Below are 22,480 nucleotides of genomic sequence, written 5' to 3' on the forward strand. Positions count from 1 at the left end.
ATTGCGCCTTACTTGAGGAGTGCTGCAGGAGAGGACTGAAAATGATGGCTGTCAGGGTCCCCTGGTGTTTTATGGTATGTCACACCCATATGACTTGTTTGTGAAGTCCAACAGTGCACCCATCGCCCTTGCTCTGTACTGAGAACTTAATTACGAATACGACTACATTAAGAGAAAAGCAAAAGGGCACGAGCGGTGTTCTTTGCTGGGTTTTCTCCACATATCTGAATATGCCACATATTCCTTCGTATCGTGAAGCTGCCTGTTCCCCTAAAACCAATGTACAGGCCGCCAGTTTCGCGTCGAAGTTAGGCTTCAGGGAGCAGTATTACATCCCAGTGCATGCATGGCATTTTCCAGTATTCAGTGAGTTGCTTCCCAGGGTTTTGTGTGCCTATACATATGAGGTGTACACGAGGAAGTTCAGCTTCTGAGCACGGAATTGAGTCACAGATAATGAGAAAATTCCTTATAATGCATTTTCGGGCCTTTAAGAGGTCCAAAGCGGCCGAAATTCATGGTGCCAGATTGCCATCTTTCAAACTATTCTTGTTCTGGTGCACTCTGGCCTCTGCCTGTCCAGGGTCACTAATTTCATTTCCCCTCAATTCGCAGGAAGGACTGGTCGCTTGCTGCCTAGCCTGGAATGCAGCACTCTGCTGAGGCAGCTGACAGCAGCACCCGCGTACTTCCTACCGTCGGCCCACTTCATCCTGGTACAAAATTTTGGGATCGCTCAGCAGAGAAAGATCCTTCAAAGATATCAGCACTATATTGAGCACGCAGAAGGGCAGCTGCTTGCTACAGCCAGAACAGCCGTGCTGAAGCACAAGGGGCGCCACTGAGCATCACCCGCAGGTCCTTGCATGGGCCAGACCGGCTCTGGAATATCAAGTATGGAACCAGACAGGGGCGGGCAGCAGAAGGCTGAGTCAGCAGGCACGGCCCAGCCAGACACAGCCGCGCCAGATCTGGCGCCTGAAACCACAGGCCGCCCCAAACGCAAGCCCAGCACAGCGCCGGGCAAGAGGAAAAAGGTTCTGCGCCACGCCAGCAGCTCCCCGCCCAATGACAGAACGGCCAAACGGCGTGCCTTCGAGCATCCGCTGCCGGCAGGACTCATCAGTCAGCCTCCTGTGACAGACGGCGGGGCACCTACGAAAGAACCGGGGGAAAAGGTGCGCGGCGGGGCGGCGGCGGTGGCGGCAGCGGGGCACGACAGCGAGGACAGCTTTGCGCTGCACTTCTCCACGGACGACGAGCAGGAAGAGGCCCTTTTTGGGCCGGACGCGAGGGGGAGGGGAAAAGCGCGCAACAGGCAGGGGAAGCCGTCACGGGTGAAGAGGAGCGGCAGCGGGGAGCAGGCCAGGACTGGCGGGATGTCCGGCATGCAGGGATGTCAAGTTAGGCCGCCCCGGGGCAGCGTGAGCCAGCAGCCTGTCCCCAGCGTGAGTGTCAGCCCGCGCGCCACCTGGCCCCTCAAGGGCTACTCCTCTTCTCCGCAGGTGTGATCTCCACTCAGCAACCGATGCGATGTGACTGTAACGCCCGCCACAAATGTTCTAGACTGCACCTCACCCTGTTGATGCAAACGTTATTGGTGGAGTGATCTTGTATGGTGGCAGTGGTGGCCAACTGTAACCCCAAGCTCTAAATTCTATTCTAGGGGAATAAATTCCTTCCCGTATGGTAAGTGAATAGAGTTATTGTATCCTGGATGAGATTGATAAGTTCACCTGTTTGTGCTGTGCAGCTGGTGGGCATGGTGGATCTGGTGCAGTGGCTGCGGGGCACGGCGAGCACGGGCGGCCGGGCGACGGCGCCCCCCTGCGTCGGCCCGGCCGAGACCGCGCCGCCGGAGTGGCAGCCGGCCGCCGTCGAGCGGCGCTACCGGGCGGCGCTGGCGCGCGCCCGGGCCGTCACGCGCGTCGCGCCGGCGGATGCCGCTGACGAGGCGGCTGGCATCCGCCGCAGCGGCCGCGCGCGCCAGACGCCCGATGCCTTTGTTCCCGGCCTCGACTCCCCAGGTCTCAGGTGAGCATCAGCAAGGCCTTTCACAGAGACTCTTGACTGTACTGTGTGCAGCCGCTTCCTTTTTCGCGTGGCAGGCCGTCTGATGGCTAGTACTAGCAGGTTTCCAGTGCAGCTGACCCATGCTTCTGTGTGTCCTTTTCTTCTGGTGTAGAAGGTGTGGGGAATGAGGAAGAGGTAAAAAGATTTGGTGTGTGGCAGGAATCGCGGCAGGAGGGTGGTGGAAAAGCCGGACGCAGCTGGGGAGGGTGAGGATGACGATGGGCCGCCGGAGCTGCTGGAGGGGGACGAGTACCAGGCGGTGCTGCCGCAGCAGCGGCCGCGGCCGAAGCGGCCGACGGCGGAGGAGGCGCGCTGGCTGCAGCACCGGCTACTCGCCCCGGGCGCCTGGGGCGATCCCTCACGCCGCGTCCGCATCCTCTCCTCCACCGATGCGTCAGGCCGCCGCTTCAAGTACGCTCTCATGCCAGGGATCGAACTTACTTCGTTCATGATTTTGAATCTTGTCACCTCAATGGCTGTCATCAATTGCCTCATTTCTGACGGACCACGAGAATCTATCAAATTTGGTGCAAAGCATACTGCAGTGGGTGTCAGAAATCGTTTAGTCCGATTATGTCTGATAATGTTATGATAGTAACATAACACAACCATGTAATGCTGCTGGGTCGCACAGTTCAAACGTCAGCTGTCTGTCCACATATCTAGCTGCAAGGCTGAGGGACAGCTGTGTTGAGCTTCCCAGGCAAACGGAGACCGGCGCGGCAATATCTGGGCAGCTGCAGAGGGATCTGGGTCTGGTGGACTCCCTGCCGGAGTGGAGCCAGCGGGAGATCGACATCTTTGAGGCGGTGCTGACGCGCGACGGCAAGGATATGGACCTTATAGCGTCCCAGCTGGCGCCTGAGAAGTGCGTGGGCGACGTTGTGCGCTTCTACTTCTGCTCCTGGAAGGGGCGGCTGCTGCCGCAGGCCCAGCTTTGGTATGAACGCAGGAAACAGGTGAGCGCCACCCTCTGCGCGGCTTTCTGTTGTTCCATTTCACGCCTGGATTGCTGTCTGCAACACAAGTGACCCGGGCAGAGCTTTCCGCTTGAAGTAACAGCGCTTTTCAAATGGGCCCATCAGCTAACAGTCCAGATGCAAATTGGATTATCGTTGCGTTACCCTTGAATTCTTTGCCGAGGGATTTCAGTGCATGTACGGGCTCATGCGGTACAGAGGATAGCAGCGCAAAGCAGCTCATTGTACATGGCATGAGCGCAGGAGAAGCAGAGGGCGGAGGAAGCAGAGAAGGTGGAGGAGACGGCGGCAGGGGTTGCTGTGCAGCGCAAGGCGGGTGTGGTGCGGGCCGAGCGACGGCGGCAGCTCAAAAACGCTCTGTTGTGGCAGCGGGATTCCATGCGCACACCCCTGGACCTCAACACCACCCGGTGGGTTCACCCTCTTACCTTCTTCCGCTTTTGCACATCTTTCCGGTGTTCCTCTTTCCGTTTGATGATCCAAAGTTGATTCCTGCAATGTGTGCATTTTGCTTTCCCCGGGTGTTGGTCCTGCTGCCTCAAATTGGATTTTCTGCAGTGGCAGTGCTCGCACAGTCCTTTTGCCTCATCTTCTTGGCTGACTGAAGACAGAAAAGTTGCTGATTGAAGGGAGTCTTGTTTCTGCATGCAGGGTGAAGATCCTGGAGCGCCTGGTGAGGGCAAGGGATGTGCTTGTGGCAAATGCTCTGCCAAAGTTCAACGCCAGCACTCTCACAGAGCATAGGGAGCAGAAAATGAAATCTTGACTTGTGGAAAGAGTAGGTTGGGAATCATGTGTGCAAGGGTGTGATGTATGTTACGAGGTAGTCTCCTGGTGTGTCATTGATTGGTTTGTTGCCCTTGCATTCTAAATGCTGGGGGGCGACTATGCTATTATTGAGAAGAGACGTTGCTGGCAGAATTGCAATTTGAGTATGAGAGCGCTCCGTTATATGTATATCAGACAGTAAGCTATTTAGGCTCTTGCTTTTGCTTTGATTGCGCTTCCATATTAGATTAGCAGCTATGGTGATTAGGCAGTGCACTGCATGCGGCAATGTCATGTGTTGCATGCATATAACAGAGGACGATTTTGTTTTAATCATAAAATGTGCCTTTACACAAAGGATGCAACATCCCCTTTGCAGAGGACAAATATGTAAGCCAACCCACCTCACGAATTTCATCAACCACGTGGCAATGATGGTTTCTGCAAAGTTGCTGCTGCGTGCGGCTTGCCAACATAAGGAGACTGAGAACGATCAACTCCTACAATAGCAGCAATCTGCATGACAAGAATATAAAAAACATGAAGTGAATTAATTCGAAGATGTGCTGGCGCACTTGGCTTGGTTTCAGAATCTGAAACTAGCTATAGCTAATCATCTTCTACAATTCTACTACATTACACGTGCTATCTGCTGGTAAGCCATACTGCAAGATGGGCTGAGTCCGACTCCAATCCTTCAGCAGTACTTTGGCTGTCCCTGCTCGTCCACAACTCCATTGCTGATGTCATAAGTGGCTGCATTTCCCTCTTCAGGGCTTTTTGGGCCCAGATACTCTGCTGTGAAGCTCCCGTGTATACCTGCATTACAATACATTTTTCACACCGCCAGTCTGCATGCTCCAATTTGTTTTTTTCCGCAGCAATGCAAGATAACAACACAATTTCTTTTCAGATTTATGGCAGTGCACTGGCGTAGAGCAAGAGTTGCGAGCGTTTGCAAGGAAAGGGCAACATGCAAGGAGAGCTGCACCGTGGGGGATGTGATGAGGCAGGTGTATGAGGGCGACAGGGCCCTTGGAGATGCATTTTGCATCCAGGATAGCCAGGTCTGTTGCGTTGCTGGCCGCGCGGTACACCATTGTCAGCACCCAGCCGTCATCCTCACTATCTGCATTCTGGCGAGGCACAAAGATGGGCTCCTGGCCAAAGACAAAACATGCATCCTCATCAGCCAAAGATCTCCATTCTTCGATCTCTTCAATCTTGAGCCTCGTTTACTATCAAAGCAGAGATTGCCATAATGCGGCAGAGTACAAGAACTGCATTAGCGTGTTGGAGCCCAGGTTGCTTGCCAATGACTCACCTGAGCAAAGCTGTCACGGCCGGGACACCACGACTCCTGCTGTATTGCGCTGCTGTCCCGGGACGTGGCGCTCCCATCAAGCCCCCAGTCCAAGGGAGCGCTCAGCTTCAGCACCATCTGCCACCACACATTACACCCCAGTGAGTCTCTCCCACCACAACCAACCTCTCCAGCCTCTGAGCATGAACTTCCTCTGTCTAATGTGCGCACCAGCACGGCTTGGATTTTGCAGGAAACCTCACTTTGAAAAAGAAATGATGAGAGGGTCACCTGGAGAGCGCCCCAGTTGGGTGGCCCCACAACGCGGCTGGCAGCGGAGTAGGAATGCAGGTGCGGCTTACCACACACTCCCGGGCTGACTGAGGGCAGCTCTGCCGCCCTGTCTGGCACCAGCGGAAGCTTCTGCACCTGCCACAACCACACCACCATGTATCAGATGGCAATGAATAGATAATGCACGCCGCTTTCCAGGACCTCAACAGCAATCAACAGGCATGCTGAACACGGCAGCCATGCATAGTGGCACAGCAATGAACTAATCAAAAAATCCGATGCTGTGGACGTTGCACTCTATGTGATACTGTATCCAAGCAGGTGAACGATGCAGGCTGTCATGAAAGCGCTGCTGCACCGCACATGCCCTCTCACATGGATGAGAAAGACGAGTTGTAAAGAACAAAAAAAGTCATGCAGGCAGCAGATCAGGCAGACCTTGCCGGTGGCGAGGTCTAGCACGAGGCGGGTGAGCACAGCTCTGCCAGCCAGGCGCTGGTAGATGGCCTCAGAGCCATTCTCCATGCTCAGGCTGAAATCTATGCCGCCGTCCATGGCCGCTGTGTCCACGACAATCTGGGGCGTTCCCTCCACCTCGTATGCATTGACATGGTGGAAGGAGAAAAATGGGTCTGTCTCCAGAACGTGATCCGATGGAGGCACTGCATTTTGCACACAACAGAATCAATGTCATGATGCATGCCTTTGCATGCATAGATGGGCCTTTTCAAGACAATCCTTGCGTTTCTATTCAACGTGCACAGCGACAAAAATGGAGCAATCCTTGAATGGAAAGCGGGTTTCATTGATGCGAAGGCCCCAGCCAGGGTGGTGAAACCAACTCCGCACCTCCCCATGCTTCCCATGCAGAGGCTGAGCAGAAAGGAATTAAGCGTTGCTGATGATAGTTTGAGCAGATGAAAGTAGCATAACCAGCCACTTCACTTCACTTCACTCCACTTCACTTCACTTCACTTCACACGTTGGGCCTCACCGCTGCTGTGCTGCTTGAAGCCAGGGCGGGGGATGACATGGATTCGCGTGGGGCGGTCCTGGAACTGCAGGCACTCTGCCAGGCAGGCGCGGCCGAAGGTGTACTTGGTCAGCAGCTTGCCAAAGTCCATGCTGATGGGGTTCTCCAGCGCGATGTAGTAATTCTCAGTCACCAGTATGTCATGGAAGAAGCCAAATGTGGCCCCCTGCACCCACAGTCCTCCCTCTGGTCACCCCTAAGCTGGTGCTTACTGAGGCCTTTTTGCAGTAAGGAGACCTGCATGGACCTGCTCTTGCCAGCCACACTTGTGCGTAAGACATCTCTGAACAGAAGAAGCTGCAAGGTCCTTGATGCGCACTCAACAAAGGCATGGTGGGGCCAAATCATTGCCAATTGTGCATGCCATGAGGTGGTTGATATCTCCAATCACCCTTTGCGCCAGTGAATAGGCCCCTTCCCCGGGTGATGGAGACTTGCGCACCTTTAGCAACCTGGAGGTCTTGTGCAGGAGCTGAAACTGCTCGTCATACTCGAAGAAATTGAGCAGGCCGCCAGAGGGCTCCTCAGAGAAGTTGAAGCCGACGAGACACCTGCCGCCGTTTGGCCCGTCCACAATTCTGTGGTGCGCGCCGAAGAATTTCTTGGGGGTGTTGATGCTGCCGCCCAGGTCTGTGGTTCCCAGCGTGCGCAGCGTGGCGTCCAGCTCATACGGCAGGTCCCTCTGCGCACCGAGCATTCAAATTCAGCTGTAATTCACCCTTAGCTGGTCCAATGCAGTAATTTGATGTCAAATTGAGCATGGATGCCTCTCCAATGATAACTTACCAAAGAACTTTGAGGACATTGTTTGAAATTATGCACACCGTACACCAAAGAATTACCTTGCATTCAGGACGAGGGATTTCTGAAAATATGCATGCAATGGTCCACAGACTGTGAGGATGTTCATGAAGTGCATGTGGTTTGCTTGAGCCCGCTTGATGAGCCAGGCACACCTCGTAAAGGGCGAGCAGCTTCCCTCCCCAGTACAGAACGCTGGTGTTTGCAATCCCTTTGACGGTAAAATCAAAGGGGTTGAAGAAGGGGCCTCCAGAGGGGTTGCCGACCGAGAAGGCCCCCCTGTAGAGCATCTTCTGCGCCTGCTGCTCCTTTACAAAGGCCTCGGAGCGCACAAAGCGGTTCCGGAAAAACACCCTTCCATCCTTGAACGCAAAAGAGCACACCTGCTCGCACAGCAGACAATCTGTGACCCTTGATGCATCATAAGGATGCCCTTTGCCTCTTGCACATACCTGCAATGCATGTTGTGATAAGTCACCCCACCTCCTGGTGGGCCAGCAAAAAAATTGTCTCATAAGAGCAGAACTAGATAGAGCATAGAAGTGGCGGCGTACCATTCCGTCCCCATCCAGCGGCTGTGAAATAGCTGAACCCCCAACTTCAAAGAGTCCCGGCCCATTCCTCAGAAGCGTGCCCTGCAGCTCCTGAGGAATTTCACCTGCGCAAATAAAAATTGCAATCATCAAGACAGCTGCTCCAAATTAGTTGCGGCACGCATGGCAGGCATTGCTGGGCTGCTCACCCTCAATCATGTCGTCGCTTATCCAGAAGTCATGCTCTGTGCGTTGGGACCTGTAGCCTTTGAGAAAGTTGTCAAAATCATCCCTCGAGAACGCCTTGTCTTGTGGCAAACTTCCAGCACGCTGCTCCAATGGTGCCGTGCCAACATCAACTGCAGTAGCTGCCGATTGTGCTATTGTACTGGGCCTTGTGGATCGTCTCCTTGCACCTGAGGAAAACTGGGCAATTCATGATCGTGCACGTGGGACACCCATCAATTCAGAGCAGAACAAGTCTTCATTAGCATGCTGCTTGCATGCACATGAATGCACTCTGCATTAGAGGGTGCAAAGAAGATTACATTTGAGCCTATTGGCTTTTAAGTGAATTGCACATGGAGTTGCAGCTTCTCCTGTGATGCCCCCCACATGCACAGATCCACCGAGCAGACCAGACGGCCTGCAGATCATCAAATTCGATCTGAATAAATTCAATAGGTGCTATGATAAAGGAGCAACGAATGATAACACTTAGTGATCATTACAATGTTGAATTAAGGCAAAGAAGGCCGAACGGAATGTCCGCCATCCTAGATCACCTCATTGTACTTGTTCTGCCTAGGATGGTGAAGTCTCTGGGCCCGACAGGTCACGATGCCTCTGGAAAATTTCTGATTGTACCTTTCCACAATTGCAACCGTCACAATTTGTTGAGACAATACGCAGGTACTGGAATTCTTTTGTGAACAGGTGTTTGATCTGCAAGGAGTGGTGCGCGGCTCGACTAGAAATTCTCCAGGCTGGGTTTTAAGGAGGCAATATTACTGGACAATCGCATCTGATGATCGTGCACTCTCCGGTCCGAAATTATTGTTCGAATTCCACCCAAAGCCTGCCACGTTACACCGAGAATCGTGAAAGCTTGCACGATTATGATCTGTCGTTTGCAGCTATGAAATTCACTTTCCTTTGAAATCCTTTCTCTCTGGAAATTGCCTTTGACCTACAAAAAATATGCAAAGAATCGATTATATGTCGGAGGCCTTGAGGCTTGCCACTCGGAAATTGCAGGCAAGTGAGCTTGCAGTACTTGCTCAAGTATGCCACAACCTGCGTGATCAGGTCCGAGAAATCACGTCGGGACGGCGCTTGGATGTTTCTAGAGGAGTTGAGCAGTATACTATACGTGTAAATAGCAGGTAAGTAATCGAGAATAGGCGTTGCCTGCAAGGTTCCCGTGACGCATCACCATGTGGTGACCCATGGGGCATTAAGTAACGGCAAATTGGTAGCATGCTTGTGTGTGCAGGTCAGTTGGATATCCAACATCTTTTACGTATGCCCGAGACAATCTTTTGCCAGCACGGTTTCCTGTATTGGAACACATAGAAGGATGCCTCACCTGCAGGTGATCTAGCTCATATTTAATCTTCAGAATTTATTTCTCGTGCACTGCTTATATGAGTATCCATACCACTATAATACGTACTGAAAGCACGCCAAGTATTGGGCAGGAAGAAGGGTGTATGCGGGTTGGATTGCTCTTGCAACCTGAGCCCACATGGAGAGCCATTCTACAAAGATGACGGTGTCTTGAGCGCATTGCATGTGCGTTCTCACCAGAGAGACCATTACCTGACCAAGGTCTTGTCGTCTCATGCATGTTTGTTAGGTACACTGGCCACTTGGCCAAGATCCCATGGATGAGTGACGCTGCTGCCAGCCTGGCATAGGGCTCCTGTGGTGATGGCAGAGTCAGCTTTGCCATCCTGGAGTGTGGGCCAGCCTGCAGCTGTGAAAGGGCTTGCCCCCACAGACGCTCACAACAGGGGTTGCAGGCGAGCATAGAGCTCATAAACGATGCCAGGTTTGTGCTGTCATCCTCTGGTGGGGATTTTTGTCTTGTGAATTGAAGAACTTCTGCAATCATATGTTGCACTGGTTTGACTTCACCTTTGGTGCTGCAAGGAAGGGGTGGAGTGCGGTGGCTGCCCGATTGATAGCGCAAGGGACGTTTGTATGCCAGTACGCGGGCGAATTGATCAGCACAGCAGAGGCAAAACAGCGGCTGGCCTTCTATGACAGCCAGAAAGCTCCATGCACTGGCCACGCACTGCTGGTACGGTCTTTTCCTGGGGTCCTTCTTGGTGGTCATTAATGTGTGGGTTTCAGAACCGCAAACTGATGATCATCCCTGAGCGCCTCATCCTTGAGCACCTAGCATAAGAAGGCTTGCTGTGTACACATGTGCCTAATTCATGTATCCTTGAGCACAGAAGGAGAAATCCCTTGTTTCTCTGATTATGTCAAGACCGTGCACTTGGCAGCATCTGCGAGTTTGTGCATGCAAGAGACCCACACTCCGGCAGCTTACAGCGTGGTAGAGATCTCTGATGAAGCCTTGGTATGTTTTGCTGCACATTTGCAGGTTGTCAGAGAGTGGCTGCCGTCCGGTGATGCATGCCTGCGGATAAACATAGATGCCACACGGATTGGCAATGTAGCTCGTTTCTTCAACCATAGCTGTGGTGGTGGCAATCTGGAGCTAGTCCTTGTGCGTTGCTGTGGATCTCCAATACCACACGTGGGCATGTTTGCCAGGCGAGACATTCATGCCGGAGAGGAGTTGACATTCATGTATGGCCAGCCTTCTGGAGTAGACAGCGCGATGCATTCCGTCAAGAGCGGAGGTCAGCCTGAGGATAGTAGTAAACAAGAAAACAAGCGTCGGGCATGCTATTGTGGAAGTGATGATTGCTTGGGCTATTTGCCAGCAGAGATTGTGTAATACATTATAATTAATTAATAGAAGAGACATTGCCATCCTACAGCATTTCAATCGATTTTAGATATCTGGACAGCCAATACAGCGGCATTGAGATGTCGTAGATATGCATTACTATTATTATTACACACTTTTCCTGCAAGGTGCGTCTGCATCAAACTGCACTGCAGGTAAAGGCTGCCACGATTTCTCACAATCACAGCCACTTAATCCCGTCATGCTTGCGTGACAAAATTGGATCCCAACATCTGCATGCCAATCGTTGACCCATCACCCAGCGCCGGCCAGGATTACAAGGTCACTATAAACTCTAGTATCAAATTCTCCTTCACATCTATATTCTTGCAGCTGCAGATCTGAGTAGGCTGCGGTCTTTGATGGCTGTGAAAGCTCAAGGTCAAGCTGAGAAATATGAGTCTCCGTTGCAGCTACATCACTCATCGGCCGAGGCCCTGCCTGCGCTGGCCCAGGTGCATGGGGATGGGCTCGGTGCGGCCCTGGCGGCTGGCGCCCAGGCCGCTGCCCTCGCTCCAGCCCATCTGCCGCAGCATGAGGCTGCCCTTGTTGTCCGCCTTTATGGGCCGCGTCAGCGCCGCTCGGCTGCTGCGCATGGCCGCCTCCAGCTCGCGTTTCAGCTCCGGTGTGGGCTTGCCGTGCGGCACGCTGCACGCCAGCAATCGCTCCACCTGCACCGCAGCCATTTGTAGTCATGGTGTCTGCTATTACGAGGATACCAGGCTGCATGACAGCCAACGTTGCATCTGAACCGCCATAACCAAAGCCATGGGATGTGCCACTTCAAGGGTCCCTTGATGCAGTCGTCCTGTGGTGGGTGTTTGTTGCCGAAGCAAAGCATGATACTTGAGCTGCTGCAGGCATGCAGGCACGACTATCGACATGCTTGTAAGCAATGGGTCTTTATGTCTGACCTGTGCCTGGCCCTCGCTGGTCAAGGGGCTGGTTCTTGGCGTCTTGAAGAGCGTCTGCCCAGTTCTGCCGCAAGCTCTGGGCTTTAGTCCATACACAGCGGCCAGTGCACGAACCTGCAAACAGAAAATGACTTTGGCCATTCCGCCAACCATATACAGCACAGTCCAGCATCAGCTATACATGTGCTGTAATTGCAGAGAGAAGTCTGAGAACCAATCATAATCCATGAAAGAGCGACACCTGCAGTCGCTGCATCTTTGAAAAGTCAGGCAGCTCCAAGCCTCCTGAACCCGCCGCATCCTCCACAAAGGCCACGATCTCGTCATTGACAGCCTCCAAATTGAAGCTAGCAAAGTCTTTCTTCCTCTTCTTTCTGCGCCTGTCTCGGGCCCTCCGCAGCTGAGCGTGCAGCAGGACATCGTCTGATGCATTGCAGACGTATGATCCCGTTTCTCTCGCACCCTGCCTGTCCTCGTCTGGATCTTGCTGCCAAGCATCCATAGGTTCTGCTGCTTCCTGCCACCTAACGGCTGTGCTGTCCTGGTCTGTGTCAGGCCTTTGCTGGGGCATGCCCACATCACTGACCCCTGATCGAGCTTCTGCTGTCTCTGTGTCGTGGATCGCAGCTACTGGCTCATCAGCATCTGATGCATCTTCATCAATAGCTCTTTCAAGTGACTGCAGTGCTTCCACTTCACCCCGGATGCGTGCGCTCAAAGAAGCCAGAGGATCATTAGGAGTCTCTGTCAAGCTGTCTAAATCAATGTCAGCCACAGAAAGAAATCTGGCCCGTTTCCTCTTTCCCATGAGGAGGAAGAGACACTGAGCTTGCACCAAAAAAATCCGATCTGCGATGCAAATAACAGCCACTAAAATTGCACAGTTTAGATCAAGATTATCCTTTCAGCTTTCAGTCACAAAATGACGACTTTCATGCTCATGGAAAGAATTCTAGCAAATGAGCAGCATCTACTCCAACAGGATAGAATATCATCAGCACGTCCTGAGTGCTGCCTGAAGTTTCTGTTGACATCATGATATGAACAATTTATAGACTGGGAAAGATGTCTGTTTCCAATCCGGATCAAGTTTAGGGGCAGGTACCTCTTGGATCGTCGTGACAGTCCAAGAAAATGGAACGCCGCTTGATCGATCGCTGTCAGATTCAGCAAAAACACAAATACTATAGATGATGAATTCACAAAAAACAAAAAAATAACGAGCTGTTATCATATACAGCAGATGCATTCGAAGTAGACGGATTTTTGAAGCTTGCAGGCGAGCTTACCCAGAAAGGATTGTGCGTCGATCTCATTTATGCCTAGTGGAGGGAAGCTTCAACTGAAAGGCGAGCTGAGACTGTAAAGATTGTGCAATTGATTGAATGACTTCCTGGCCGTGCATTCCATCAGTCAAGAGTATTTTCACAGTTTGACACAAGAGCACATATGTGGACCTGAGCAGGTGGGAATCCTTGGGACATCCACAAGAAAAAGGCAAAGAAAAAGAAGAAAATCAAGGAAGAGGACGGTGAAGAAGCCCTGCAGGACGGTGACATTCGCACGAAGGGTATGTTCAGATGCCAGCCCTCCATGACACTGCAGCACTCGGTTGAAGCCACAAAAATTGTTGATCTATGTCATTTTCTGAATGTCCTGCCATGATCTCATGAGATCTGACTGTGAACGTGCCTCTGGTGCAGATGGAAAAATCATAAAGGCAGGCGCAGTGTCAGTGCAGAGCAACCTCAATTATGAGCAAGAATTTGCTCTTGAGATGCAGAAGGCTAAGGTATGCAGAGTTGCAGATCCGCAGTCAGATGGTTGAAAGTGATGTGCTATAGAGATTCATGCTTTCAAGGCACTCCCCGTACTGAGACCTTCTCCACTTTAATTTGCAGGAGGGGAAGGTAAAGAACACTCCATGGGGATCATCGTTTAAACCGCCACCAGAGATTCTCCATGGTAATTGTCGCGCACGTTGCACACAGAGGATGGGCTATGGCAGCCAGTGTGCCCCTTGACTGCAATGCTAGGTGACGTTGACTGGCAACTTTTCAAGCGGATATTTCAGCCCTGATCTGTTCTGCGTGCAGGTTATTCAGCACCGGTGACAGGGAAAACAGCACAGGAGCGGCTAGATCTAAGGTAATTAGAGAGAGCTCTCGATAAATATTCGTGTGCCATGCTCATGGTTTGATCAGAAACTATGCATATACTTTCTGAGCATTTGGAAATCTCTTGAAACCAGCTCAAATGACACAACATTGAGGACCCTCTCTATTATGTTACAGATGCGCAGTCAAAACAGACAAATTTTGCAAATAGGATGGCAGACCTGGCGAGGCAGTGAGAATACATCTTATATAATAATTGGAGGGCTCCGATTTATGCTGGCAGCGATAACACGCAATTTCCTAAGTTGTAAGTTGGGTAGTGTACTTTTAGTAGAAAGACAAGGGCGTATAGAACCAAAGCAAGGTCCATATACGATTACATAATCGTGACGTTGTCCTAATGAATGTACATGTTGGCATGTAAAAGCAAGGAAATTGGCATTGAAAGTATATTACAGATGAATTGGTGTGAAATTTTTCCTGATCTGCTGGGTATGCCAGTCAGGTTCCCATACACATGCACTTGCAAAAGCTGTACACAATCGAACTGTCCCCAAGCGGCAATGTAAAAAAGCACATCAGTCATTGGGGGACTGCTCTCTTGCACCTGCAAGGTTTCATGTCTACTAATTGGCAGTTCCCCATAGCCTGCAGCTGCTCGGAGCTCTGAACAATCCATACAGCAGATGCCATGAGACCCCTGAGACGAAGCAGCTCCGAAATCAAAGAATGTAAATTATGGTGTAATGGCCATCATGTAGGCTGAAGCTGTTCATACTTGCTATCGACATCTGCTGAAGCAAATTGGCACACAAGGGACAGCAATGCTCGGCGTGCGGCAACAGATGCCATGTAACTCAATACAATACAGGTACTACCAATATCTGCCCGTACCCAACACGATAACGCAAATATTACAGGCAGCAAGATGAGCCACGCTATCGCCACTGCACTGCCTCCCAAGTTGAAGCAATGCAATCCGCTGGTCTTATTAGATTGGTGAATGGCACGGAGCACGGTAAGAACCATAGCAGCTCCCTCCTAGGATAATTCCTGGTGGATCTCTGGGTACACCCACGGGCAGTACTCCTTGCCAGCGCAGTCCTCTGCACAGCCCAGCAGATAATATCATCAGTGCTATACTGGCCAAATATTTCAGGATGTACAGATGCACGTATCTGAGAGAGACGTGCCTCAGGACACATGTTCCAAAGCATGCTTCCCTGCTGTTCAAATCAATATGTGAACACCATGTTGCATCCTGAGCATCACATCTTGCAGTTGACAAGGATATTGAGAGGAGAATTGTGAAGGGCGCTCACCTTCAGGCGTGGCTGGGGTGCGGGGCTGCTTGAGGTAGTGTCCGGTGAATTCCCACATGGGGCACTCCTCCAGAGAGTACTCGGCCGGGTACACCTCAGTCTCCTTGGCCGGGCGGAACCACCTGGGCGCCCACGAGTCTTTCCTCCTCTCCCTCTCCTGCATCACACACAAATTGATGCCTCGATGTGATTACAGCTTAATCTGCTCGCACCCATGGGCTGACTGTCCTCTAGCCTCCTCAGGCAATCTCAGCAAAAGTTCTCGGCATCACTCGGTGGTCCGCCTCACTCTGCTTGGTCTGCAGCAGTTGAATAATCTGTTCTGGTAGACTGTCACCTGAGTGTATTCTGGAGCACACTGCATGCTAGGGACACAATCTTCCCGCACCTTGCGCTCTGCCCTCTGCATCTCCTCCAGGTTGTACTTCTCTGCTCCAGCAGTGCCCACATCGCCCCACTGCTGGAAAGGCACAAGGTCTCAGCCAAGAAAACACCAGATCCGCTCTTGAAGGCAGAATCTCACGAGCTATCTGCCCAATTGCCACGCACACGCTCCAGGGTACAGGGGTGCGTGTCCTTAGCACGCAATGATGAAGCACAGGCAGTACAGCGCAGTCACACCTCGAGAGCAGCTCGGTCGGCCCTTCTCCTGGAGTCTGAGGGCAGCGGGGCCAGCCCCTTGCCGCTGTTGAGCATGCGCGCAAAATAGGTGAAGCCGTACTTGTCACCCTCCGGCTTCTCCTTGCACTGCACACAGCACCCTTCCTCTGTCAACATCACTGACAGTACAGCCCGGTGAGTATCGGCTGACTTTCTCTTGAAACAACCTGGGACATGGCTCTGAAGTGTACCCCAAGTGCACCACAGACTCCAAGCTACAGAAAAGCTACATGCCCAAAGTGATAATTGACTGGGTGCTGGGAGCACACCTCCCACAGGCGGATGGTCTTGGCATCGGGCAGGGGGTCTCCCTCCTCGTCGCACTTGGCCATATCCAGGTGGCTGTTCCAGGCGCCAGACAGCGCCAGCACCTTCCTCCCCTCCTCATCATACACGTGCCCCGACACCTGCATGGATGCATGCAAATTCCCTGGGTGAACAGAAGTACTGTAAACAGAAAACATCCCTGCCGGGTTGTGCCACAGCAGTGAAGCCAATTAAAGTCCTGCGACAAAACTCCCCAATCGGCGGCCTGTGATTGCATGGACAAGCACTTAGAGCAAGCAGTCAGAAAATTGACACCTTTGGAGGGGGCTACTGTTTGGACAAGGTAGGGGATGAAGCAGGCCGGCAAACAAGCGCACCTCGTAGCGGCCGGAGCTGAACCAGCCGCAGGGGGTGAAGTAGAGGGAGCACTTGGCGCCAGTGGAGGTGTTGAGCAGACTAAAGTCGCCGTGGCAGTCGACCCAGGTGCTGCCCACGATCAGGTTGTGGGCCGAGCTGTTGGGCGGCACCAGGCTGAACACCTCGCCCGTCCGCCGCAGCTTGATCCGAGAACGCCCTGCGACGAATATTCCAGACACCTCAGCAATGTTGCCACATCCAAACCATTGGTGGCAGACCTCAAGGTGCCGAGCAGCTGATGACGGAAAGCCATGTCTATGGGTCTCTCAGTAGCTCTAGCTCACTAGCTCACGAATACATCACGAACGCATGGCCCCAAGTCGCAAGGTATGACGGCTGAATACAAGGCATTGACATCATCAATCGTGTGCACTAGGGCTCACCCACGGGGTAGATCTCGATGCTGTTGCCCAGAAACTTGGTGGAGGGCGCGGACACAATGTCATACACCCACTTGTCGTTCTCTGCATGCCCCGCGCTGACGGGCGGGTGATGGCTCACCTGCACATCATTCACTCTTTGTGATGATTCTCAATATTAAAAGATATGACTACATCATGTCAGTGAAGTAGGCCTTTGTGGCCCTAGGAGGAAAAGGCAAGGAGATGTCTTGTCAAGGCCGCACCTGCTCTGCTAGGAAGCGCACTCCATTCTCTGGGAGGTCCAGCTCAAAGGTCTCGCCAAGAATGGGGTTGAATGGCTTCCATGGCCGCTCGTTGCCACCGAAGGGTCCAATGCAGAAGCCAGCCACCCATGCCAGCCTGCAAGACCCCGATACGCTTATATTCCATCTCAGATAGCATGAGATTAGCTCGTAGGGGAGCTCCCATCCAGGTCCTCCACACAACATGCTGGAAACAGCGGTAAAGAACATTGTGGTATTGCAGAACTGAGAACCAGACTTGACAGGGGATGATGATCGCAGACATGCCTCTCGTATGGGTCTTCAGTGGCAGCGGCACGGTCCAGCTGCTCGGTGTACTCCATGATCTCAGCCACCTTCTGCAGGATCGTGTAGGGTTCCATGATCCACACTGGCAGCGTCACCAGTGATGTCAGGTCCATGCCGATGTAGTCCTTGTAGTTGGTGAACGCCACCACCCGTTTCTGCACACAGCATATACAAGATCGTCTCTGGGCCCATCGCTGCAATGCATTAGGGTGCTTCAAGAGGAGCAGCTGAGGAGATATAATGAGTAGCAGCAGGGGAACTCACGTCGTTTGCATCAACTTTCACTTCTTCTGCTCGGGAGCCGTCAGGATTGACCACGTCCAGGTCTTCAAATCCCAGTAGACTGCCAAGCACATACCATGCCTCAGAAAAGGATTGATCTTCAATAGACAGGTAAGGTGCTGGTTGTTCACCAGTATCTTGCGTGCTATTAGCCCTTCCCATCAAAGCTAGTAATACCCAAATCGAGAGGATTGGCACCCATCAAGACTCTGCAGGGCTTTTCAGGTCTGTGACAAGGAAAGGTGCGTTTCCCAAGTATCTTTCTCTTTCATGTCTATCCAGTGTGACGCTGATTAATGCATCAGCATGACATCTGCAAGAGATTCAATCAACTGATCTCGAATTGGAGTTCAATGTGTCACAAGTATTTCCAATATCGAACGCTGCAGACCTGCTGATCGAAGTTGTTGCATAGTTCCAGGCGCCAGCCAAAGCCCCATACAAGCCACCATTCTGCTCCTGTCCTTCTTTTTGATCCCCCATCGCCAAGTGAGCACTGCTAGAGAGATGATGGGCTGGTCTCAAGTCGCTGACACACCAACCAGCGGGACGTCTTGCGCTCAGTCAAACTGTGTCAAGCCAGTGATCATTTCGGGCGCACCACACCTTTCATGAGATTGATCAGAGGCCATCTATCATGATGCGCATGTGGCTCGGCATAAAAATGAGAACGAGGCCACAGAGTAGCGAGGCAGGAGTCAGGGACCGCAAATGCATTGACTCTCCCGTAACCCCGTAACACGAGATCCTCCTCACCGATTTCCCATTCCTGACCCATACATGGGGATTGTGCGAGCCTGACGGACCTGCTATTTCGCCAAGAAAGGGCAGTAGTGTCTTTCTGAGGCGTCCAGGCGTGTATTCATGAAGGGATCGTCTTGATTTAGTGCTTGTAGCTGGGGGGTGGTCACTCTTATTTAGCAAGCTGCGGAGTTGTGGCGAACCCATGCTCGCCGGTACTTCCCTACAAAGCAGCTACAACGCTGCTGTAAACATCTTGAGAAAGGCTGCAAACGCTGGGTCTGTAAAGCTTGGGACGGAGCCTGTTGCAGCTGATGTCCCTCTTCAGAGTGCACTCGACCATAGCAGGTAAGGCTAATGTCCATTGCCCTTGGGTTTACTTGATTTTCTGAAGGCCTACGCTTGTTCTGTTCATGATAGATGCTGTTATGGTTAAGCGGGATTAAGCAGCTGCAGTGTACTGTATCTCACGCCAGTGTGCCCTTCCAGGTCTGGCTTGGAAAAGGCAAGTCATATGCCTGCCACACAGCAGTGGCTGAAGCCGCAGCTGGACTCCAGTGAGGGCACTGAGAAGGTGGGTGGTGCCGCGACAGTGGTATGCTCCTGTAATTACACCGGTGACCTGCTGATCAATTCAGCCTCAACATGTGCATGTCGTGCAGATGTACTCGCTCTTGGAGCAGCACATCGAACACCCAGAATTCCTGAAGAAGCTCGAAAGAGCCAAGGACAAGGCAGCTGCGGCTCCTGGCAAGCATGGGGACGAGGTGCTCCACAAAGAGTGGTGGGAAGCACCCCCTGGTGGAATCAGCACTGCTTCAGCAGATTCTGACGGATTTACAGAGGTACGCGCGTCTCATTTGCTTGCTGCCTTCATTTGCTTTACGCAACGTCAATACAGAGTGATATGGCGTTGGGCATTTTGCTGCTCTCCTTGCAGGTGACGCGTGCTGATATTCCGGAAAACGAGGCACTGGAGAGCTACGTGATGGTGCAAAAGGATGACGTGCTTGAGGCGATTGGCACCTTTGTGGCTGCTTATCTGGCAGAGCTCCCTGAGGCCCAGAACCTGCCTCCAGCCCAGCTGCAAGCCGCCCTCAAGACAGCCTTCAAGGTGTGGAATTTTGCCATTTTTGCCTCTTAAAACCTTTCTGGCCCCTACCACACTCGTAGATCAGGTGGTTGTCCTTCCGTACAAGCGTCTGCTGTCACGTTCATCAATCAAGTGCCACTGCCTGTCAGCTTCACGTAGAGGATTTTATGCCAAGTGCGCATGTCTGTCCTTGGCATGCTGCAATACGAGTATGAAACCTCAGCAGAGGTATGATGTCTAGATCATTCTCAATATGCCCCCAATACTGCAAGCAGCCGCTGACGGCGCATGTGTGGTCTTGTGCCACAGGAGCTGCGCAAGGGACGGGTGCGGCGGCTGTGGGAGTGGGGCCGCACGATCTACAGGGTGACGGCGTTCAGCTACGGCGCATTCAGCGTGTATGAGAACCCCTGGCTGGTCCGCGCGCTGCTGGCTGCCATGTGGACCGCCTGCCGCATGATGCTGCGCGCAGGAACCGGCCTCCCCGTCTGACTGCATTGTATTCCACTCAAACCTAAGGCGGCAGCTTGACCTGCCGAACAGGAAGACACCTGGTAGGAAGAGCAGGGCTCTGGATTGCTCTGGACCCGAAGGCCTCAGGTGACCTCTGAGTGAGAGATCATCTTATACACAGTCACAGCGAGGATGCTTGGAGGCAGTGCTGTGTTACTGACGCAGCGAGCCAGCTCATTGGCCTCCCTGTACAGGCAGTGCATGGAGTTGGCCCGCCCGCACCGATATGAAGGCAGAATGTCCCCGTCTCCTTGCATCCACAGGCTACGGGCTTCTCTGGTTTTCCCATGGTAGCAGGGTTGCCTGCAAGGCTCCTGTGGCATGGAGGAGGCTGACAGTGACAGGGCAGGCTTGTCAGGTCCTCAGTGGAAGGATACCTCATGAGCAGTGTACAAAAGTGTAGGGACAGTTTTCTTGCGGCCATCGGATTAGAACTTTTGCCCCTTGCAGCGTTGCTGGCAAGGGATTGTATACTAGTTATAATAGGTCTGTCAGCAGATCAGACCTTTGGGAACGTCCCATTTTTATACCTCGATCTTGTATCGGTATTCACATAGTATTGACGCACTGTAATGAAGCCTTGGCAAGATTCTACCACCCAGTAACTACAGAAAATCAGCGTGAGTTAAGATAAAAGCACGTGGTGGTGCTTCTTGATTCACATGTGGCCTGTATATTATTGCCGGTGAATAGACGGTGTCCAATTACAAGGAACGGTGTACGATTGCATTGAATAATAAACTAGCGCAAAGGCACAGAGCAGTGTTCCTTGGGTGTTTCTTGTACATTGGTTCAATTTTGCTTATGGAGAATAAGGTTGTATGGCTCCTACGGGTGCCTGCAACATGGTGCTGGAACACAGAGGATGTGTAATCCTGCAAGACATTCCAGTCCAAGGCAGCAAAGGCCAGAGACAGCAAAGACGAACTTCCTTGCATGCCTCTTCCCTGAGGATCACCTGTACCTAACTCTGTTTTGCTTCCTCTCCAGTTTCTCGCGCTTCTTCTTCTCTGCCGGTGTCTCCTCCTGCGCCACGCTCTGCACACAGATGGAGATACTTCAGGAAATGGAATCCAGACAGTAACGGCATTAAGATCAGAGATCAAAATCAGTTGTGCGCACTCGAAACCGATCGAATCTGAACAGGCAAGAAATAGAGCCTGGCATGTGGGAGGATACCTGAGGTCGAGGAGCAAGGAAGTATGGCTTCACTATGTTTACCCAGAGTTGATATGCCGCGTACAAAGGCACCTGCAACCATCATGTACCAATCTGAGTATTGTCCAAGACTCGCTCTGTCGTTCCAGGAAGTTGCTGCACAAGGTCTTTGGCAGGACAAGTATTGAAGACACTAATGATCAATCTGCATGGCTGCCACGCGCACCACCAGGAAAGCCATCCAGAAGCGGCTTGAGAAGATGGTGCCAATCTGCACAATAGCCGCAAGGTAGATGAGATCGTGGTAATAGGTGCACAGGCCACCCATGTTCAGATCAGAGCCTCCATCCAGCAGCTCCCCATTCGCCCCATACGTTGGCTCTGTCAAAATGCATGACCATGTGTAGAATCAGAACACCAGGCCAAAAGAAAGCTCTGGCACAGCTCAAAGAGCAAGGCAGGTGCTATGTAAGTGAAATTTTCAGTATGTCCGAGTGGCGCAGCAGCCGTACCTGCCATTGATGCTATACCACTGTAACACACTACATATATCAAGGAAGTTAGCCCAAATCCGAGCCATGATTGTAGCGTTCTGCTCTGCCTGAAGAGGATGAGTTTGAGAGTCACATGGAGAACCTGCCGAACAAACGCGAATTTGTTATGGCTTGATTGAGTAACATTCCATATTCACAAGGCTTAACTGGATCCTGGCTCCAAATAAGATGTGTGTGATGTGTCAGCACAGAACGCTGCCGGTCTTTCTTACATTAGCTGTGAGAATTATCAGCTTCAACAGCTTCACTCTCTTTGCATTCGCTATAACACGATTCTTGGCACCAGCCTTCGCCATTCGCTCAGTCTTTCTTTCCGAAAGTTAACCGATGGCAACGTTGCTGGTTTGCCCAAAACTACTCCTTAGTTTCAAGTGTCATACTATGTATCCAGCGTCCTATATACCCCGAATATGCATGAGGAATGAAGCAGCACGGGTCTGTACAAGAAGATTTGAGAACTCCACCTTAGCTTCCAAGAACTCGGGAGTTGCCCAGACTCTCAGCAAGAAGGTGAGCTCTTGTCATCACAACCAAATCAGGCTTTTCGTGCATGTGAAAGCTGAGTCAATGCTTGGGGATTTATGACTCATGTGGCTTGCCAAACGGCACATGATGATGAGGTCCAAACTCCCTGAAGTGCCTAACATTCACTTTTGTAACCAGCTGGTTCCAATTTGACACTGTTGGCTGGGGCCGGGCCGGGGCCGGGCCGGCCCCGG

General features: G+C 52.1%; 9 protein-coding genes across 9 annotated transcripts; 5 read left to right on the top strand and 4 right to left on the bottom strand.

The window, feature by feature from the left end:
- Positions 1-2: 2 nt before the first annotated feature.
- On the top strand, positions 3-3,819 carry COCSUDRAFT_47105 (hypothetical protein; the record flags this gene model as incomplete). Its single annotated transcript, XM_005648509.1, has 7 exons — positions 3-74; positions 616-1,505; positions 1,754-2,034; positions 2,233-2,484; positions 2,777-3,032; positions 3,297-3,463; positions 3,705-3,819. Exons 2-7 carry the CDS (start codon positions 867-869, stop codon positions 3,817-3,819), a joined length of 1,710 nt encoding a protein of 569 aa, XP_005648566.1. The 5' UTR covers positions 3-74; positions 616-866.
- Positions 3,820-4,518: 699 nt separating this feature from the next.
- On the bottom strand, positions 4,519-8,004 carry COCSUDRAFT_62551 (carotenoid oxygenase; the record flags this gene model as incomplete). Its single annotated transcript, XM_005648510.1, has 10 exons — positions 4,519-4,640; positions 4,813-4,981; positions 5,146-5,262; positions 5,416-5,553; positions 5,857-6,080; positions 6,413-6,617; positions 6,894-7,133; positions 7,408-7,635; positions 7,807-7,910; positions 7,995-8,004. The coding sequence occupies 10 exons, from the start codon at positions 8,002-8,004 to the stop codon at positions 4,519-4,521; spliced, it is 1,557 nt and encodes a 518-aa protein (XP_005648567.1).
- Positions 8,005-9,737: 1,733 nt separating this feature from the next.
- Positions 9,738-10,759, top strand: COCSUDRAFT_14893 (SET domain-containing protein; the record flags this gene model as incomplete). The annotated part of the gene is made up of 4 exons (XM_005648511.1): positions 9,738-9,838; positions 9,940-10,090; positions 10,400-10,648; positions 10,697-10,759. Coding segments are annotated over 4 exons (564 nt in total), but the record flags the coding sequence as incomplete, so codon positions are not given.
- Positions 10,760-11,193: 434 nt separating this feature from the next.
- COCSUDRAFT_62552 (hypothetical protein) lies at positions 11,194-12,187 on the bottom strand (the record flags this gene model as incomplete). The annotated part of the gene is made up of 3 exons (XM_005648512.1): positions 11,194-11,442; positions 11,686-11,799; positions 11,927-12,187. 3 exons carry the CDS (start codon positions 12,185-12,187, stop codon positions 11,194-11,196), a joined length of 624 nt encoding a protein of 207 aa, XP_005648569.1.
- A 719-nt stretch (positions 12,188-12,906) lies between these two features.
- Positions 12,907-14,244, top strand: COCSUDRAFT_53195 (hypothetical protein). The gene is made up of 6 exons (XM_005648513.1): positions 12,907-13,034; positions 13,151-13,255; positions 13,389-13,477; positions 13,587-13,650; positions 13,782-13,833; positions 13,980-14,244. The coding sequence occupies exons 1-6, from the start codon at positions 13,004-13,006 to the stop codon at positions 14,011-14,013; spliced, it is 375 nt and encodes a 124-aa protein (XP_005648570.1). The 5' UTR covers positions 12,907-13,003; the 3' UTR covers positions 14,014-14,244.
- COCSUDRAFT_47106 (Oxysterol-binding protein) lies at positions 14,240-18,185 on the bottom strand (the record flags this gene model as incomplete). The annotated part of the gene is made up of 11 exons (XM_005648514.1): positions 14,240-14,908; positions 15,125-15,281; positions 15,513-15,584; positions 15,746-15,871; positions 16,054-16,191; positions 16,429-16,625; positions 16,852-16,969; positions 17,094-17,229; positions 17,376-17,575; positions 17,685-17,763; positions 18,094-18,185. 11 exons carry the CDS (start codon positions 18,183-18,185, stop codon positions 14,844-14,846), a joined length of 1,380 nt encoding a protein of 459 aa, XP_005648571.1. The 3' UTR covers positions 14,240-14,843.
- Positions 18,186-18,497: 312 nt separating this feature from the next.
- On the top strand, positions 18,498-20,028 carry COCSUDRAFT_47107 (hypothetical protein; the record flags this gene model as incomplete). Its single annotated transcript, XM_005648515.1, has 5 exons — positions 18,498-18,791; positions 18,933-19,017; positions 19,106-19,288; positions 19,384-19,557; positions 19,846-20,028. The coding sequence occupies exons 1-5, from the start codon at positions 18,649-18,651 to the stop codon at positions 20,026-20,028; spliced, it is 768 nt and encodes a 255-aa protein (XP_005648572.1). The 5' UTR covers positions 18,498-18,648.
- Positions 20,029-20,065: 37 nt separating this feature from the next.
- Positions 20,066-20,942, top strand: COCSUDRAFT_32943 (hypothetical protein). The gene has a single exon (XM_005648516.1). The coding sequence runs from the start codon at positions 20,430-20,432 to the stop codon at positions 20,604-20,606; it is 177 nt and encodes a 58-aa protein (XP_005648573.1). The 5' UTR covers positions 20,066-20,429; the 3' UTR covers positions 20,607-20,942.
- COCSUDRAFT_47108 (DUF788-domain-containing protein) lies at positions 20,942-22,230 on the bottom strand. Its single transcript, XM_005648517.1, has 5 exons — positions 21,974-22,230; positions 21,720-21,843; positions 21,434-21,588; positions 21,229-21,300; positions 20,942-21,087 (listed from the first exon to the last, which is right to left on the bottom strand). The coding sequence occupies exons 1-5, from the start codon at positions 22,055-22,057 to the stop codon at positions 21,004-21,006; spliced, it is 519 nt and encodes a 172-aa protein (XP_005648574.1). The 5' UTR covers positions 22,058-22,230; the 3' UTR covers positions 20,942-21,003.
- Between the last annotated feature and the right edge of the window lie 250 nt (positions 22,231-22,480).

This window comes from Coccomyxa subellipsoidea, assembly GCF_000258705.1.
Source record: "Coccomyxa subellipsoidea C-169, whole genome shotgun sequence".
NCBI classification, from domain to species: domain Eukaryota; kingdom Viridiplantae; phylum Chlorophyta; class Trebouxiophyceae; family Coccomyxaceae; genus Coccomyxa; species Coccomyxa subellipsoidea.

What these genes read in the sequence shown, in the direction of transcription:
- COCSUDRAFT_32943 (XM_005648516.1), top strand. Translation starts at nt 20,430, where the DNA reads ATGAGCAGTGTACAAAAGTGTAGGGACAGTTTTCTTGCGGCCATCGGA.
- COCSUDRAFT_47108 (XM_005648517.1), bottom strand. Translation starts at nt 22,057, where the DNA reads ATGGCGAAGGCTGGTGCCAAGAATCGTGTTATAGCGAATGCAAAGAGA. An exon ending in TCTGGATGGCTTTCCTGGTG is followed by an intron (nt 21,301 to 21,433) that starts GTGCGCGTGGCA and finishes TGATGGTTGCAG; the next exon opens with GTGCCTTTGTACGCGGCATA. An exon ending in TCCTTGCTCCTCGACCTCAG is followed by an intron (nt 21,088 to 21,228) that starts GTATCCTCCCAC and finishes ATCTGTGTGCAG; the next exon opens with AGCGTGGCGCAGGAGGAGAC.
- COCSUDRAFT_53195 (XM_005648513.1), top strand. Translation starts at nt 13,004, where the DNA reads ATGCCTAGTGGAGGGAAGCTTCAACTGAAAG. An exon ending in AGGGAAGCTTCAACTGAAAG is followed by an intron (nt 13,035 to 13,150) that starts GCGAGCTGAGAC and finishes GGACCTGAGCAG; the next exon opens with GTGGGAATCCTTGGGACATC. An exon ending in GCCACCAGAGATTCTCCATG is followed by an intron (nt 13,651 to 13,781) that starts GTAATTGTCGCG and finishes TTCTGCGTGCAG; the next exon opens with GTTATTCAGCACCGGTGACA.